General features: G+C 41.2%; 1 protein-coding gene across 5 annotated transcripts in view; it reads left to right on the top strand.

The window, feature by feature from the left end:
- Positions 1-16,130, top strand: part of osbpl1a (oxysterol binding protein-like 1A) — a 105,443-nt gene that overhangs the window by 27,496 nt on the left and 61,817 nt on the right. For all 5 annotated transcript variants that reach the window (XM_034180456.1, XM_034180454.1, XM_034180455.1 and 2 more), the window contains 6 exons: positions 5,479-5,552; positions 5,690-5,753; positions 5,847-5,948; positions 7,598-7,717; positions 7,861-7,942; positions 14,603-14,709. In XM_034180456.1, coding sequence (XP_034036347.1) covers positions 5,479-5,552; positions 5,690-5,753; positions 5,847-5,948; positions 7,598-7,717; positions 7,861-7,942; positions 14,603-14,709 — 549 coding nt within the window. The remainder of the gene's footprint in view (positions 1-5,478; positions 5,553-5,689; positions 5,754-5,846; positions 5,949-7,597; positions 7,718-7,860; positions 7,943-14,602; positions 14,710-16,130) is intronic.

The following is a 16,130-nucleotide window of genomic DNA, read 5'->3' as shown; positions in this document are numbered from 1 at the left end:
GAACAACTTAAAGTGACAATGAAACAGTTAAATTCCCACTGTTGATTTAGGTCTCCAAGTGGTTCTGGTGTTGTATTGGCTCAGTAATGGCTTAGTTCAATCTAAGCTATTTTATTCTCACTGATAAAGCAGCACTGGCATGCAATTTTAAAATTGATTATTTTACCTCATATCATTCTAGACCCTCATTGTTTTGAATCTACACAACTATGAATAACAAATTTATTCTACTATTGAATATCAGTTCAAATAAGTTTAACTGAATATTGTTCAATCAGTTTACCATGCATTGCGGTGAGTAATTGTGTCCTGGCTGTGGCTTGACTTCTATGTCATGAATTTAAAGTTGATATAATGGAAATGAGTACAATTTTTTTCCAGCTACCACAACTTCTACTCTGTGTAAATATGTAAAATACAAACATTTTTGTGAACAAATGTGGACTTTTTGTTCTATTCATCCTTAAAATTGTGCTCATAATGCACCATTTGGTACCTCATTTTCAAAACATTTCCCCTCCACCTGCGGGAGGGTCACCCTCCTCCCACACCCTCCCTGGCATTGGTGCTCGCAGCCCAATAGTTTCAGATTTTTTGACCTCACCCTACTTACATATTCTGTAATAAGAGAAAACGGGTATTTTTTTTATTTTTTATGTTTGCCAGTGATTTTATTTTTATTAGCCTTATTTTAAATATGAAGAGAAAATCAAAGCATTTTTAAAATTTCTGCTCATTCTTTTTTTGATTAGGAAAAATAAACACATCTTGTATTTAATCTTTTGTATTTTAAAAGACTTCTTTGATTGTGATTGTTTTCTTTGCTGTCTCCACCCTGTTTTTCCTTAAATCCTGGGACGTGATTGCAAAAGGGTTTCTATAAAAAGATAGATGTTGAACATCTTATAATTTGGCCACAAAAAAATAAATAATAATCAGTCAGAAGATTTTTTTTTTTTTCTTGCTTAAATCCTTGCTGTTGTATCATGATGTGGATGGGAGGAGAAATGATGGTAGAGTCATTCTGGAGGAAATGGTAAATGGACTACTACCATGCAAGCCACTCAGTTGTACACCAGGAGCAACTTGTGATTTAAGGATCTTGTCCAAGGACCCATAGTGATTATCCAGTCTGTTGGGGATTTAAACCGAGTATCCTCTGGTCTCAAGATCACCGCTTTAACCTTTTGGCCATCAAAGGGAGAGTATGTCAAGAGTGTGTTGGAGGTTATGCAAGTGCCTAGAAAGGTGATGAGTGTGATGCTTTAAATTTAAGGGGTGTTGGTGATTGTCATCAGTGCATATGCCCCACAAGTAGGCTGTGAGATGGAGAAAAAAATATTTCTTGAGTGAGTTAGATGAGGTAGTAGATTGCATACCCAAGGAAGAAAGTGGTAATTGTAGCAGGCTTCAATGAGCATATTGGAAGAAGAAGTTGTTAGATTTTGTTGTGTGTTGGGGGTTTGGCTGGATGTTTTTGTGTTGTTTTCTTTTCTTTGCTCTCCAGGTGGTATGCAAACTGGTTTTTGTCTGTGGAGAAGGTGCTGGCAGAAGAGTCCTTCATCCTCATCAGCATTATTAGCTGCACCTGTGGATGATGCTCACGTGTAAACTTAAAGACTTTCAGCTGAAGCAGATAATGAGATGGCGTTCTGCATTTAAGCCATGTGTGATTCAAGCAGAATTGCCGGGAACTCGACCTTGTGACGTTCGTTTGTGAGACGCTGAGGACCGCGCCAGGGTTTGACACATCGTGCCTGTGAAGGAGGACGGGTGAGGGACACATGCTGTCAGCACACATCAGAGGTGATTATTGTCTGAATGATCGTTAATAGTAATTTGGCATTTTGTTATGCAGTATATTTGAACATTGATGAGAATTGTGCAGTTTGCTTCTCACTGCCGTGGCGTACGGACTGATGATCCTCCACCTGTTGTGAGAAGCTGCTCATTTACATAAAGCTTAAATTCAGACCTGAATGTGTTGCTGATAGTGTGTGCCTCAGAAAGATATTTGCTGTAGCTCTGTTGACTTACCTCACCTTTTCCATCCTTCACAGAGTCAGTTTGTCGTGTCCACCTGGGGGGTGTTTGGCGGTGAATCTGAGTCCAGAAGCGCCGAGGCTTTGATCTTTTTGGGCGCTGGAGAGCGCGCCGTCCTTCACTCCACCAGACAAACTAAATATTTATGTTGTACACTAATTATTGCACTAGAGGGGAAATAAAATCGTTTTGTTTGTGGAACCGCTTTCTGGTTATTTAGCGCTGGGTTCGGTCAGACGTTGGTCTGCTCCTCAACCTGCGTCTGCACATAACAGTAATTCCTCAATTGACCCCTACCTGGCAGCCTATTGAAAATTCAAGTGGCCAATCAGTTTTTTCAAAAGAGTAATGTCTAAAGGAGTACAGTAGTGTTCAGAATAATAGTAGTGCTATGTGACCAAAAAGATTAATCCAGGTTTTGAGTATATTTCTTATTGTTACATGGGAAACAAGGTACCAGTAGATTCAGTAGATTCTCACAAATCCAAGCATTCATGATATGCACACTCTTAAGGCTATGAAATTGGGCTATTAGTTAAAAAAAAAAAAGTAGAAAAGGGGGTGTTCACAATAATAGTGGTGTGGCATTCAGTCAGTGAGTTCATCAATTTTGTGTAACAAACAGGTGTGAATCAGGTGTCCCCTTTTTAAGGATGAAGCCAGAACCTGTTGAACATGCTTTTCTCTTTGAAAGCCTGAGGAAAATGGGACATTCAAGACATTGTTCAGAAGAACAGCGTAGTTTGATTAAAAAGTTGATTGGAGAGGGGAAAACTTATACACAGGTGCAAAAAATTATAGGCTGTTCATCTACAATGATCTCCAATGCTTTAAAATGGACAAAAACACCAGAGACGTGTGGAAGAAAACGGAAAACAACCATCAAAATGGATAGAAGAATAACTAGAATGGCAAAGGCTCACCCATTGATCAGCTCCAGGATGATCAAAGACAGTCTGGAGTTACCTGTAAGTGCTGTGACAGTTAGGAGACGCCTGTGTGAAGCTAATTTATTTGCAAGAATCCCCTGCAAAGTCCCTCTGTTAAATAGAAGACATGTGCAGAAGAGGTTACAATTTGCTAAAGAACACATCAACTGGCCTAATGAGAAATGGAAGAATATTTTGTGGACTGATGAGAGTAAAATTGTTGTGCAGACAGTTTGTGAGACGACCCCCAAACTCTGAATTCAAGCCACAGTTCACAGTGAAGACAGTGAAGCATGGTGGTGCAAGCATCATGATATGGGCATGTTTCTCCTACTATGGTGTTGGGCCTATATATCGCATACCAGGTATCATGGATCAGTTTGGATATGTCAAAATACTTGAAGAGGTGACGTTGCCTTATGCTGAAGAGGACATGCCCTTGAAACGGGTTTTTCAACAAGACAATGACCCCAAGCACACTAGTAAACAAGCAAAATCTTGGTTCCAAACCAACAAAATTAATGCCTCGCAGATGTGAAGAAATCATGAAAAACTGTGGTTATACAACTAAATACTAGTTTAGTGAGTCACAGGATTGCTAAAAAAGGAGTTTGAACATAATAGTTTTGAGTTTGTAGCATCAACAGCAGATGCTACTATTATTGTGAACACCCCCTTTTCTACATTTTTTTTACTAATAGCCCAATTTCATAGCCTTAAGAGTGTGCATATCATGAATGCTTGGTCTTGTTGGATTTGTGAGAATCTACTGAATCTACTTGTTGTGAAAGTGTAGTGACACGGACCCACAACAGGGGGCGCAAATGAACGGTCAATAGATGAGCCAAAAAGTAACAATTTAATGTTGTGAAGGTGCACAACGAATACACAGACAATCTCAGAATATGACAACAGTCAATCCACAAAGGTGACGTGTGGGCAGGCTCGAGGATAGAAGACATCTGTCCTGAGAAGAGCTGGAACCACACGATTTCCGCCGCCACCGAACCTGGTGAATACTGGAGCCGTCAAGTCCCGAATTCCCAGGTGATCACCGTCCCCGACTGTCGGATCTGGTACTGCCGGCGAAGAACAAAGACAGTCAAGTGTGGGTGTGTGTACACCCCGTAACAACAATGCTGGGAATGCCACCTCCACCTCTCACTCAATATTCTGATGAGTATGCAGTGATCCCTCAGAGGAAAAGAGTGCCATCCTGCACTCACTCAGCTTCCACAAAACATGGGACCGGTACGCCTGCAAACACTCACAATATACAGATTATAAGGTAAACACAAATGGCTGAGGATATTACCTCCATAGAAGTACGATATCTCGGCGATGAGGTGGAGATGACATCTGGGTTTTATGGAGTGAGATGATGAAGAATGAGTGACAGCTGTCAGGAAATAATGAGTGACAGCTGTCACTCCCGGCTGTGTCCGTGGTGGCAGCGCCCTCTCGTGCCTGAAGCCCGCACTTCAGGAAGGGCGCCCTCTGGTGGTGGGCCAGCAGTACCTCCTCTTCTGGCGGCCCACACAACACTACTGGTACCTTGTTTCTCATGTAACAATAAGAAATATACTCAAAACTTGGATTAATCTTTTTAGTCACATAGCACTACTATTATTCTGAACACTACTGTATATGTGCCAAATTTTGTGTTTGCATCACCATTTGAAGGATTGTTTCAGCTATCTGCTGCACTATACCATATTTTTGTGCTGTTTTCTTCTTCCTGTGATAGCCGTGCAGCCTGTATGTGACAAGTCCAACACCAGTACTCTTTCACAAACTTTCCCCCAGATAGCTGCAGTAGGCCTGTGGGCTGCCACTCCCTGCAGCATGTACGTGCCTGCCACATGTGCAGTGAATTGTGAAGCAGGCTTAATTTGGTGACTTTTTTTCAGCCCCTTAGCACCCAACGCCCTGATTTACACTGCAGCTTTACACAGAAAGACGTTTGACAGGCGCCATCAGCATTTACGTCAGCTATTCGTTTTAGACTGCCAAGATCGTACCCTAAAAACCCTGTTGGTTGATGAAAACATAATTGTTGGTCATTATCACCTCACAGGTTGTGTGCACTTGGTAAGTGCACCTTTTTGTTAAAAAATGGGTTTTTGACATTTGCCAATTTACCCAGAGCTTTCTCATGACATAATGGATCTATTTCAGGCCCATACTTAACATGTGAGTCACACCTGAGGAAAAAGGGCTCGATTCATATGCTGGTCTAAAGATAATAGCCTCAACACTTTTTTTTTCTTTTTTTTTTTTTAGCTGTGCCATCTTCTATGCATCAATCTATAAATTGATTGCTGCTTGTTTACTTATTGCAGATCCACTGTGAAATATAGTGGTTCATGTTCCAGGTTACAGGCAACCTTTTCATGAAGTTTGGTGAAAGCTTGTTCAATAAACCACCTACAGAAAGTAGCCAAACCTCATGCTGGAGGTAATGACTGTTCAAACTCTGACCGTTCTGATTCGGTTTGTCTTGCAGAGCTCCAGATTTTTTGGCTGGCGCTCGTACTGGGTTGTTCTTCAGGATGGTGTTTTGTCCTGGTACTCTAAACAGTAGGTGCCTTCTCTCACTTTGATTCAGTGTCAGACAAATCCACATGCTGCACAATTTATATTATTAAGCTGTTGGAGAAGTCAGCACACACATTCATAAGACAGAATAGTTTGTCTGCACCATCTCTGCCTCATAGGTCAGATGCTGCTGCCAATATCAGAAGACAGGGCTGTAAGTCGCTCACACATGCTCAGTGTATGGTAAGTCAAGAGCTATAAAATTATTTGCTGATTTTGTCCGCTCTTTTTAAATTGTTGTACATGACAGTATGTTTTTTTATTTTTTTATTTTAGATCACAGCCAAAGATAACTGCTTTTTTACCATAAAGTGCTTTGATGATAGTGTGCATCACTTCAAAGTATCATCTAAAAGTGACCCAGAGGAAACACGAAAAGTATGTTTGTTTTTTTTTCTTTTCTTTCACCTTTGGTTGTTTTTGTTAGCGTATATTCTGGACTGTAAGTGGCACCAGAGTGTTCATCACATCTGTGCAAAAAATACATCATGTAGAGGGAAAAAGCTTGGACAAGTAAGAACTTATTTAGCGCTTTATAGCAGCGCTTCATAAATTGAACTTTATTCATAAAAATCATGGCACACAGCCCTGATCGCTGCGCTGCCGCTGGGCGGTCATGGGGTGCTCTGTGAGGTGTTTGTGCAGGGCCTGTATGTTATTTGTGTGTCCTCCAACCTTGGCAGCTCTTCTGCAGTAGTCAGGTGCCGCTTCATTCTTCTCTCTCTCTCACCATGGTGATCATGGGGGGTTGTGAGAGTATACCGAGAAGGCCTTCTAAGGTCCTGGGGCCAGCTGTGTGGCTCTTCGGCATCCTGCAGCATTCTCTGCAATTTCATGACTGCACAAGGACCACAGAATGGATCTGTCCCTGTGTAACAGGGGTATAACAGACCCAGAATTTAGATATAATGAGGCTGAGACCTGCTCCATTGTTAATAACAGTTTAAAAAAGACAGGAAATATGGTTTGATACTACACAAGTATGGTAGCCATGCGAAAGGGAAAACAGATGAGTCATTAGTCTTCAATTGAATGACTCCAGAGCGTCGGACTGTTTTATCTCAGCAGGCAGATTCTTCCACAGAACAGAGAAAGCTCTGTGGCTTGCTAACTTCTTTTGAAACTTAGGAACACACACTAATCCTGTGTCCTGAGAACACAGAACACAGGCTGGTACATAAGGTTTAATTAGGTTGACCATGTAGGGAGGTACTAGTCCATGAAGCATGTTGTAAGTTAGCAACAAAAGCTTAAAATCAGACCTCACAGGGAGAGGAAACTAATGAAGGGAGGCAAAAATCAGGGTAATATGCTCCTTTCTCCTTCTGGTCAAAGTTCTAGCAGCAGCATTTAGAACCAAGTTGAGATCACTAATGCTGCACTCCGGTAAAACAGGGACTAGGACATTGTAGTAATCTAATCTAGAAGAGACAAAGGCATGGATCAGAGTCTCTGCATCAGCCTCACAATATTATAGAGACACAAGAAAGCAGTCCTAATGAGTTCTCTAATGTGTAGGGCATATCACAATGTGAGATCCACGGCTCCAAGGTTTTTCACTTTATCACTGTATCATCTAATGCTGCATTCTAAAGTTAGACCGCAGGGGCTCAAACAGGTTATTCTCGGTGACATGGCCCACAAGTTGCCGTGAAACCACTTTTTCAAGGATTTTAGAGCTAAAGGATAGGGTTGATATTGGCCTATAGTTTTTTAGTAAACCAGAGTCCTGGTTAGGTTTCTTCTGAATTGTTTTAATCACTGCTCAATGTTGCATTCTCACCACCTTCTGCTCCATAGTGTGGATCAGACAGATCTCATTCTGACCAGTATACAGGAGCAGCTTGTCACTTGTGTAGATGGTCCCATCTAGTGATAATGTAGTATTTTTTTTAACATATAAGTTGCTTTGAAATATAAGCTGCAGGACCAACCAAACCAAAAACAAAGTGCAACTTATAGTTCAGAAAATACGGTACGATTATGGTTGATTCTTATAAAAAGAAATAAAAGCTATCTTGGACCAGGTCTGGCTGGATGCACTGGACGAGCATGCTGCTTACAGCACACACTACTGTGCTCAAGACCAGGATAGCGAGGAGGAGGAGGACGTGATGTCACTCGGGGAGCTTACAGACTCACTACAGGTGGCAGTCAAAAAAAAAAACCTCTATAATTAACATGTCAACATAATGATCTGTAGTGTTTGTGCTCATTAGACAGTCCCCATCCTCCCTCTCTGTGCTGCTTTTGTTCACCTGTAGTCTATTCCTCATTTCTCTGAATCCAGGCAGCAGACACCAGTCACAAAAAGCTGGAGATGGAGGTGGCAGCGTTCCTGTCCATCCTGAAAAATGACCGGCTAATGGAAAGTAAGGCCTGTTATTTTATTGTCACTTGGGTATTTATGTTGTACTCTACACAACAGAAAGAGAAGCTCATTATATGAACCCGGCAAAGTGGAAATAGGAAACTTTTGATCGCCATTATAGCTGCATTTAAAACTGGTGTGTTCAGAGAACTTGGCTGATGTCCTCTTAATTGAGAATGTGTGTATCTAGTTTTGCTCATATTTCAGACAAATTTGACAAAGGGCTTCCTTAGGGCAAATTTGACACGGGGCTTCCTTAGGGCACGTCTATCAATATTAGCCTAAACTCATTACTGCGTAATCATGAAATCCATGATAGCCACCACACAAAAATTCTCTATGAAGCGTCACACAATCAAGTGTTATACCTGTTCTTTTGGGGTTTGATAACCAATTACAATTCTGATATTAATGTCATAATTTGAGGTGAAAGTCAAGGTCAAATAGTAAAACCCAGATCAAACCTGGCCAAATCCAAGCAATAACATGTAATAATTTATATGTAATGTAGTTATTACACAAGGTTTTATATTGAACAGCAAATATGTATATTTAGCTGGGTGCTTGCTGCAAGTTTTGAGCAGCCCAGACAAAAAGAGCCACTGTTGTTTTATGATTGCAAAGTCCTTGATGGTGCCATCTTTGACCATTGCCCTCCAACCACTGCTGCTAGCACATTCATGAGAATGCATAACAGGTATTTATCCCAGGGTGGGAAAAGAAGTTGCATGCAGTCAAGCAGTTGGATGTTCTATGGAATGCATACATACAAGACAGTTAAAAGGAATCAACTCGAGAAACAACAGGAAACGGGATGTGTAGGAAAGTAGCTGCCAGGCAGCTGGATGGACTGCATGCATTGGAACATGGAGCAAAATTTATTCCAGCACATACTATAGACATGGACGTTGTAGCTATCCTTGCTGGAGTATTCTGTGATCTCATTGCCACACATAATTTGTCTGACATCTGGGTGGAATTTGGCTTGAACAAAACTTAAAGATTTGTCACCTAACACCATTGCCCAAGCCTGGTGAAACCAAAAATCATGAGCATTACTTGTGTCCCATGCATTTTCTCAGGCATTACCCAACCTCAGTCTGCAGTGGCAGGGCCAAAAAGTCAGTGTGGCAGGCCTGGCAGATCTCCAAGTAACTCTCATATGAAAGTGTCACAGAGGCATTTGTGAGTCTTCCAGCTGTTGGATATTAACATTTCAGGAAACTGGAGGGGTTGACTGTTGTCTTGTATTATGAAACCAATCATTTCAGCTCAGTCAAAGTTATTTGAGGTCTGTCAATAAGAAAAACTGAGGCCTGGACAATTTCCACCTACCAGTGATGCTCTACTCCAGCATGTCTGACTTACTGTGTATCAGACAGGAATCTGGATGACCTGCACACAGTCACAACTTGAGGTTCCTTCGCCACAGAATTTTACCTGGACCAAGGTGTCAGAGTCATGGGTGCCAGTATGAATGACATTCCAGAGGTCTCCCAATCGTACAGAGAGCTGATCAAATACTGCTGTAAAGGGGAATGCTCAATCTACAAGTGCAACAGAGAAAATTTTGACTGTTAACCTATTGGCAAGTGCAAGTTGTGCTCCATAGGCCATTACAAAATCTACATCATGAAATTTAAATTTCTATTGATATGAGTTATTGACTCATTACGTCCGCCAAGGACATAATAAAATCATCAGCGTTTATTTGTCTGTCTGTCTGTTAGCAAGATTACGTCAAAACTATTGCACAGATTTTGACAAAATTTTCAACACTGATATATAATAGGTCACGAAAGACTCCATTACATTTTGGAGGTGATCTGAATCCAGATTCTGGATCAAGTTTCACTTTATATAGGCTTTGAAGGATTACATCAAAACTACTCCATGGATTCTCACCAAAATTGCACAACACAAAGCTATTGGGTCTTGGAAGACTCCACTGAATTTGAGAGGTGATCTGGATCCGGAGTGGCAGACGTCAGAAATCTGTGATTGCTGTTGTTACAAACTGTTTCTTTACATATCTCTTGCATTATTGATTAAAATATATTCAGCAAAAAAGTATAGAATTTTATTCAGTGTACTTCATTAACATCTAAATTTTCTCATAATCTCATTCTGATTCAGAGGCTCTCTTTTTAGAGCCAGTTTGTGATCAAAATGGTTTCTAAGTGCAGATCACATGATTGTAATTCAGATTTTGATGTCAGAATTTGACCAGCAGTTACTGCACTACATCAGGCATATAATGAAACAATGCGTTCAGAGAAATATGTTCAGAAAAGGTTAATTTTACCCACTGAAGGTCGTAAGTTGTTAAATTAGCAAAAGAGCACATTTCAGTGTAATTCTATGCAATATGTATGAATAAAATGGTATAATGCAAAGATATAGGAAACTATTTTAATGAACAGGACAGCTACGAAATCCAAACACAGTTTGTTTCTTTGAAAAAACAATGCTGGCAAAGGCTCCAGGTTGGAACGACAAAACATTCCTCTCATTACTGTCCATCAAATATCATGCACAAGGCTATCCTCCACTGTATATGTATTGCTGCTGTTTTGTTTGAAGTTGCTTTGATATGTGCATTTATATGGTGCACCCGGAAAGTATTCACAGCGCTTCTCCTTTTCCACATTTTGTTATGTTACAGCCTTATTCCAAAATGGATGGCATTCATTTTTTCCCTCAAACTTCTAAACACAATATCCCATAATGACTGTGAAAAAAACTTTTATTGAGATTTTTTGCAAATGTATTAATCAGAATAAAAAAATAAAAAACTAAGAAATCAGATACATAAGTATTCACAGCCTTTGCCATGAAGCTCAAAATTGAGCTCAGGTGCATCCTGTTTCCACTGATCATCCTTGAGATGTTTCTACAGCTTAAAAGAGGTCCACCTGTGGTAATTTCAGTTGATTGGACATGATTTGGAAAGGCACACACCTGTTTACATATAAGGTCCCACAGTTGACAGTGCATGTCAGAGCACAAACCAAACATGAAGTCAAAGGAATTGTCTGTAGACTTCTGAGACAGGATTGTCTGGAGACACAAATCTTGGGAAGGGTACAGAAACATTTCTGCTGCTTTGAAGGTCCCAATGAACACAGTGGCCTCCATCATCCGTAACTGGAAGAAGTTCGTCACACTGTCACAGCTCCAGTATTCCTCTGTGGAGAGAGGAGAACCTTCCAGAAGGACAACCATCTCTGCAGCAATCCACCAATCAGGGCTTTATAGGATAGAGTTGCCAGATGGAAGGAATTCCTTAGTAAAGGGCACATGGCAGCTCACCTGGAGTTTGCCAAAAGGCACCTGAAGGACTCTCAGATCACGAGAAATGAAATTCTCTGGTCTGATGAGACAAAGATCAAACTCTTTGGCATGCATGCTAGGCATCATGTTTGAAGGAAACCAGGCACCCCTCATCACCTAGCCAATACCATCCCTACAGTGAAGCATGGTGGCAGCATCATGCTGTAGGGATGTTTTTCAATGGCTGTAACTGGGAGACTAGTCAGGAATGAGGGAAAGATGAATGTAGCAATGTACAGAGACATCCTGGATGAAAACCTACTCCAGAGCGCTCTTGACCTGAGACTGGGGTGACTGTTCATCTTTCAGCAGGATAATGACCCTAAGCACACTGCCAAGATATCAAAGAAGTAGCTTCAGGACCACTCTGTGAATGTCCTTGCATGACCCAGCTAGAGCCCAGACCTGAATCTGATTGAACATCTCTGGAGAGATCTGAAAATGGCTGTGCACCGATGCTCCCCATCTAACCTGATGGAGCTTGAGAGGTGCTGCAAAGAGGAATGGGAAAAACTGCCCAAAGATAGGTGTACCAAGCTTGTAGCATGTTTCTGTGAAGGCTCTCAGTTGTCCAGGTGGTTTCCATAGTAGAGAAGCGTGAATCTTCGACTGGACTGGGATGCTTGAGGCGAGGACGTTTCGCTTGTAATCACAGAAGCTTCCTCAGCTAAATTTCTTGCTCTGGTAGTCTGACTTCTGTCTTGACTCTTGCAGAGAAGAATAACAGAAGCCAGCTCTGTGTTGAAGAGTCTTGGTCACAGTCCAAGAGCTTCTTGGACGATTGGAGAGAACAGGCAGCTCCAGACAGGAGTTTACAGAAAACCGCTCAATATCTGCTCTTTGGCTCAAACCATCCCCTTGAACACAACCTCGGGGTGATCAGGACCCTTCAACACAGAGCCCTTCAGGTGCCCACAACTACAGAGGGGAGGACTAAAGAACATCAACATGTCTGGAAAGCCCTCACAGTATGTGGGTACCCACGATGGTCCCTGGATAAAGTGCAGAAGTCCCAAAGAACAAAGAGACCAGACAGACAGGAGATGGAGCCAAGAAGAAGAGGAGTGTCTCTCCCTTATTTAACAGGAGTAGGGGAAAAACTACAGAGAATCTTCAGACAACACAAAATCCCAATTTACTTTAAACCTGTTAACACCTTGAGACAGAAATTAGTTCACCCTAAGGACAGGATCCCTAGTTACAAACAGAGCAATGTAGTGTATTCTATCAGATGTCAGGAGAACTGTAACGAACACTACATAGGTGAGACGAACCAGCCGTTGCGCAAAAGGCTATACCAGCTCCACAGCGAGGGTGCTGGTGGACCCCAGTCTGCAGTATATCTCCACCTTAAAGACACTAACCAGACGTTTGAGGACAAGGAAGTTAAAATCTTAGCCAGAGAGAAGAAATGGTTTGAGAGAGGTGTGAAGGAGGCATTCTATGTGAAACAGTTGAAACCCAGCCTTAACCAGGGAGGGGGTCGGAGACACGCTTTGTCCCCTGTTTACAATGGGGTACTCAGGTCAAAGCAGTTTCAGTCTTTTGTTCATGGTAATGAGTCATTCACGTCATCAGGAGAGTCGTCAAAGAGGTGTCAGTCCCATCGTTAAGAGGGACAGCTGCCCTGTCATTAGGAGGGTGCTAACCAGAGTACAATAGGTGCTAATTAGAGCAATTGTTAGCAGTTGCCAATATCAGTCTTACTCTCGGTAGGAGGGGTCTGGTTAGGTTTAAAACTCGAGCTTTTGCTGGCTTCTGTTATTCTTCTCTACAAGAGTCAAGACAGAAGTCAGACTACAAGAGCAAGAAATTTAGCTGAGGATGCTTCTGCGATTAGAAGCAAAACATCTTCGCATCAAGCAACCCAGTCCAGTTGAAGATTCAAGCTTCTCTACTAAGCTTGTGGCATCTTATTCAAGAAGACTTGAGGCTGTAATTGCTGCCAAAGGTGCATCAAAAAAGTATTGAGCAAAGGGTGTGAATACCTATATACATGGGATTTCTTAGTTTTTTATTTTTAATACATTTGCAAAAAAAAAAAGTTTTTTTCATGTTGTCATTATGGGGTGTGGTGAGTAGAATTTTGGCGGAAAAAATAAATTTACTCCATTTAAGAATAAGGCTGTAACATAAAATGTGGAAAAAGTGAAGCACTATGAATACTTTCTGGATGCACCGTAAAAGAGAGGAGAAAAACGGAAGCTGTCACGGTTGCTACTCTTTGAAATTTTGACAGTTACCGAAGACATTCTGGAGAGCAGATATATTCAAACTTACTACATTAGAAACCAAATTTGAGTATGACAGCTTCAACACACACCGAACAGTACGATTGACATTTACTCAGCAGGGCCATCTGATTTTCAAAAAATGACCCACTCGGGATTTTAAAACTTAATTAACATGAGTAATTTCTCACAGGGTTTGGAAATTGTCTTATGTAACAAAAAGGAAAATCAGAAGCAACAGAGGGATATCTATGAAGTTTGTTTGTTTTGTAGACAAAGGGTAACAATAGCTAAATAAAATATTTTTCTTGCTGCTGCCCATCACATTTTATCTAAATCATCTTCATCAGCAACATCTTCTTCAGTTAAGCTGGTGCAGTTTGTACATTTGCAAAGATCTGGACAAGGAAGCTCTGCATTCATACAAGAATGCAGAATTCAGACATCTGCCAATCCACTGAAGGAGATGATTGGGTGCTGAGGGTTTGGACATCCAAGTGATGTGTTCCCCATCAGAAAACTTCCATCCTTGCCGATAATCATGATTTCATGATCTCTGCCACTCAAATAAAGCCACTCTTTGGCACAGGAAGTGAACTTTTTCCACCGGACATTCATAATGACCTTTACCTTCTCAAATTTGACCGATTCTATGTGAATTAGACATCTTAAATTCATCAAAGTTGAGGGAGACTCGGCATCGCCAGACATTGCCTTGTTTGCTTCTTACATATCATAACACACGACTCGGATCGGACAATTTACATCACATGGTCAGATTATATCATTCACGGATAATCTTTTATCTTAGTGCAGTGCAGTGTGCACATTTAGCCTCCCTGATTACAAAATAGTTTGCTCTTTCCACCCCATTTATTAAAAACGGCAGGATCACACGTAGAGAACTTTTTGCTTGTTCATCTTTGTAAGTTAATGAGCCAATTCTGTTGAAAAAAATCTATTCTCACGATTGCTGGAACGAAACTAATGAATCCAGGGGCTCAGCTGCTGGCCAAATTAAACTGTGTCATTTCACTCAGTATTTTGCCCAATTTGGACCTTCTTCACTGGTGTTTTAACCTCATTTGTCCCCTCAGGTTTTCCATCTGCCTTATTGGAGAAAATGCATGAAATCTCTGAGTTGTCCAGTGAGACTACATCCCATCTCAGTGTCTGTCTGAGCCTTTTCTCCAGGCAGGATGGGGTAAGTCTCCCATTGTTAAGCACACTTTTGATTAGGGGGTGAGGTGTAGGGGTGCAGGAGGGTATGTAGCTTGAAGGGCTATAGCCTGATTTATGCTATTTCAGCTACACAGCTCCGTCACCACGCAGAAGTCTCTACGTCATTGTGAACCCTCTCCGAGCCCCTCTCTGTACGCAAACGTGCTCCTCCCAAAAATGTAAGCTACATGTCGAAACGACGGAGACCACAGGCTGTGAAGCTTCAATGGTCACTTTTCCGGTTTCACTCATTTGTCTCCTGTCATATTTAAATGTTTTTGCAGTTCGCACACGATTACATTTGGATAATGAACCAAATAGAGGAACTTATTTGCAGAAGTCCACAAAAATGACACAACACAGCTTCAAAAACTAGAAAAACAGTCAAATGACCAGAAATTCATGGAGGGAAAGTGCACATAATGTTGTTTTGGAGGTTGATGATTGTACACAAACGTGTAGCGGAAAGATGTGTTTTAGGATATGTTGATATGATCACTTGTGGATAATTTTACCTCGAATAATGGGGGCACCACCTATGACTGAATGATATTATAACAAGGTTGTAATATCAATGATTTTAGGGTCAGTCAATAGGAAATATTAAATCAGTCTCTGATCTTCCAGTCAGAAGATTCCTCTGTAAACCATACAAACCACAGACACTGTATACGTTTAAATATTTATTTAACTCAGTCAGGGGTTGAATAACAGGACATATCACAGTAATGCGATTTTATGATGACGAAGTTCAATGAACAATTATTATATGACGTTTATGGACTACGGTTTAGTTGCGGGAGTTTAAGAATGCGTTACGTCCTAGTCCTAGTCAGAAGGGAATTTAATTTGGCATTTATTAACGTGAGATATTGTTGATGACAGGGAATAGAATTAAATGAAGCCACTCAGCTCAAATTCTGACACAAAACCCAGGTCTTACTTGATGCGCAGTGCAGATAGGATCTCTGTGAGGTCAGATGCTGGGAGCTGTCTGGTCTCCAGTCAATGAATCGTTCATCTTCACAGCTGACTTGGAGGATCTTGACGAAGTGACTCTGCCAGTCACCGCGCCCGGTTTCATTGGTTACGAGGGGTGATTTACGTTATTATGCTGTGACTTTTGATGGTGTTTCGAATCGCTGTGCGGCTCAGGCTGACCTGGATGTATATATCTCTGCAGCGCTTCCCGTCTGGAATCGTCAGAATAAAGGTTTGAGTGTCTTTATTTTCTATTCGCCCGAAAACAAAAATTCGTCTTTCGGCGCCGTCTTTGGAAGCCAGGTCGAATCAAAACTCAATACAAAAATAGTTGATGTTGTAAGAAAAATGTTCACGAGATAAATTTGGAGTTTAAGAAGAAAAATAAATGGTAAATGGACTGCATTTATATAGCGCTTTTCC

The sequence above is a fragment of the Thalassophryne amazonica genome, chromosome 10 (assembly GCF_902500255.1).
Source record: "Thalassophryne amazonica chromosome 10, fThaAma1.1, whole genome shotgun sequence".
Classification (NCBI taxonomy): Eukaryota; Metazoa; Chordata; class Actinopteri; order Batrachoidiformes; family Batrachoididae; genus Thalassophryne; species Thalassophryne amazonica.
Note: the sequence above shows the minus strand (reverse complement) of the source record. Positions and strands in the feature narration are given on the sequence as shown.